The 2,500-nt window shown below is 47.9% G+C and overlaps 1 protein-coding gene across 3 annotated transcripts in view; it reads left to right on the plus strand.

The window, feature by feature from the left end:
- eea1 (early endosome antigen 1) overlaps positions 1-2,500 on the plus strand; it is a 26,592-nt gene that overhangs the window by 19,942 nt on the left and 4,150 nt on the right. For all 3 annotated transcript variants that reach the window (XM_031564275.1, XM_012825049.2, XM_031564276.2), the window contains 2 exons: positions 1,665-1,796; positions 2,168-2,353. In XM_031564275.1, the coding sequence (XP_031420135.1) occupies positions 1,665-1,796; positions 2,168-2,353 (318 nt within the window). The remainder of the gene's footprint in view (positions 1-1,664; positions 1,797-2,167; positions 2,354-2,500) is intronic.

A 2,500-nucleotide genomic window follows, 5' to 3' on the forward strand; every position in this document is an offset into this window, starting at 1 on the left:
AAACAGATACAGCAGGAGAACACGCTCAAAGAGCTGCACAAGAAACAGGTACAGAAGGAGAACACGCTCAAAGAGCTGCACAAGAAACAGGTACAGCAGGAGAACACGCTCAAAGAGCTGCACAAGAAACAGGTAGAGCAGGAGAACACGCTCAAAGAGCTGCACAAGAAACAGGTAGAGTAAGAGAACACGCTCAAAGAGCTGCACAAGAAACAGGTAGAGTAAGAGAACACGCTCAAAGAGCTGCACAAGAAACAGGTACAGAATGAGAACTCGTCAAAGAGCTGCACAAGAAACAGGTACAGCAGGAGAACACGCTCAAAGAGCTGCACAAGAAACAGGCAGAGCAGCTCAGCCCTGCACCACTCACACGGATTTGTCTCTGGGCCTTTATGGTAGACAGCAACTGTGATTCACAGGGAAAGATGTTAACTTCCTTGTGCTATTGGACAGCAGCCAGTCCTCTCACTGTCACATGCAAGTACTCGTAGCCAGCAACCTAACCAATATAACAACTGCCCAACCACAGATAAAGTGTGATGACACAATAATGACTAATATAATGTAATGAATAAAATTATGTGTATCTAAACAATGGTGTGTTAGGTCAGCGGTTGGGACACGTGGTAGGGAAAGCACTGACTTACAAGCGGGGTTTCGGTGATGTCACTACCTGTGGCTACTTGGTAAAAGCACACCTGCCCTGGCATCATGGCACACAATTAGGTGAGGCCCTTCTGCAGGAGCAGAGGCCTATTGGCACCCTCTGGATGGGTTGCCACACGTGTGTCCTGAAGAAAAGCTGTGGCATTTGGATTTGTGGATCTAAAGTCATCATCCACACACGGCAGGTTCCACTAGCACGTATTCATAATCACTTAAGGATAGTGTGTAGGATGTCAGGATTAATGGTTTCTTTCCGTTTGTGGTGTTTTAAGTTGCGGACAAGGAGGGTTTCCTGCTATATGCTAAGATATTAAAACCCCTAGTGTTAGGTTAAAATGAACTGCGTGCTGGTTTACAGAGAAATCAGAGTAATGGACCGCCAAACGTAGCAATTGGTTTGATACAGTTGAGTTTACTGGTTTTAAGATTGGACAAGATTCAGTCGGAGATGCAGAGTTCACAATTAGCTCTGTCACCCACGGCTGGAGAAGGCCTTCTGAATGTTACATGTGATCACAATTGGTTTATAAGTCCCATCTTCACTGATGGTACTTTCTGGGCCCCACACGTATACGCCTCTCTGTGACTTGCATGTTTCAGTCGTAATTTCTGGCCTGACAATTAAGTTTCTGTGAATCTCCACTCCCTGGTACAGATAGTCTCCCTATCTCACCTGTCTCCTGCCCAGGCTGCCCTCTGACCTTGGAATTTATGTCAGTGGTCATCCTAAACTTGAAAGCATGTGCTTTGTATGTTATCTTAGGGCCCCTCTGTCTGAAACCTGTTTTTCCAACTGCCTTCAGTTTGCTGGTTAAATGGGCATACATTGTTAATAGAAATAAAATGTTAATAAATTCATACCTAAACTGAATTTATCTTACACTAGGCAATGCAGTTTAGCTGCCAAACTCCGTAACATGGTGTATGATTGCAACAGCAGTAGAGCGTCTTCTGTACAGACCATGTCAGTGAAGTGTGTATGCGTGTATCTGCCACAGGCTCAGGCGCAGGAGGACGTGCAGAAGGAGCGAGCGCAGGTGGAGGAGCTGAAGGCGGCTCAGAGCGCTCTGGAGAAGGAGAGGAGTCGCCTGGGTGCTGAGCTCAAGTCGCTGGGGGAGAAGTCTGACAAGGTCAGGATGTTGGGAGAACAGCATACACACACACACACACACTTGGATGACCTCATGCCATTGAATGGAGTTGCATCAAACTCGGTAGCTTTTATTGAGCATCATGGACATAGATGTTGGCCAATGATGTGTGGGTTTGCCGTACACACACACATTACAAGTCACGCTGTTGTGTCTCTGTGCACCTACTGGTTTGTTGACTGCTGTGTGTGTGTGTGTGTGTGTGTGTGTGTGTGTGTGTGTGTGTGTGTGTGTGTGTGTGTGTGTGTGTGTGTGTGTGTGTGTGTGTGTGTGTGTGGATAGCTCTCAGACAGTAGAGGTGTGGTTTATGTATGAGTGTGTAATGTGTTGCTGTGGTTGCGGTGTGCCAGGAGCTGAAAGAACTGCAGGCGGCGAAGCAGATGCTGATCCAGCAGAAGCTGGAGCTGCAGGGCCGTGTGGAGGCGGGACACGCGGCCCTGGAGCAGGAGCAGCGCGAGCACCAGGCCACACGAGACGGATTCAGCTCCAAAGAGGAGCAGCTCAAGGCAGACACACACAAGATCCACGCCCAGATGGTACTAAACCCCCCCCACACACATACACACACACACACACACACACACACACACACACACGTGTTTACATGTTCCTGTTGACAGGCACATGAACATCAAGGTCACGTACCCTGAGAGCAATTGGGTATTTGTGGTTTGGTTTTGGTG

This window comes from Clupea harengus, chromosome 3, assembly GCF_900700415.2.
Source record: "Clupea harengus chromosome 3, Ch_v2.0.2, whole genome shotgun sequence".
Taxonomy (NCBI): domain Eukaryota; kingdom Metazoa; phylum Chordata; class Actinopteri; order Clupeiformes; family Clupeidae; genus Clupea; species Clupea harengus.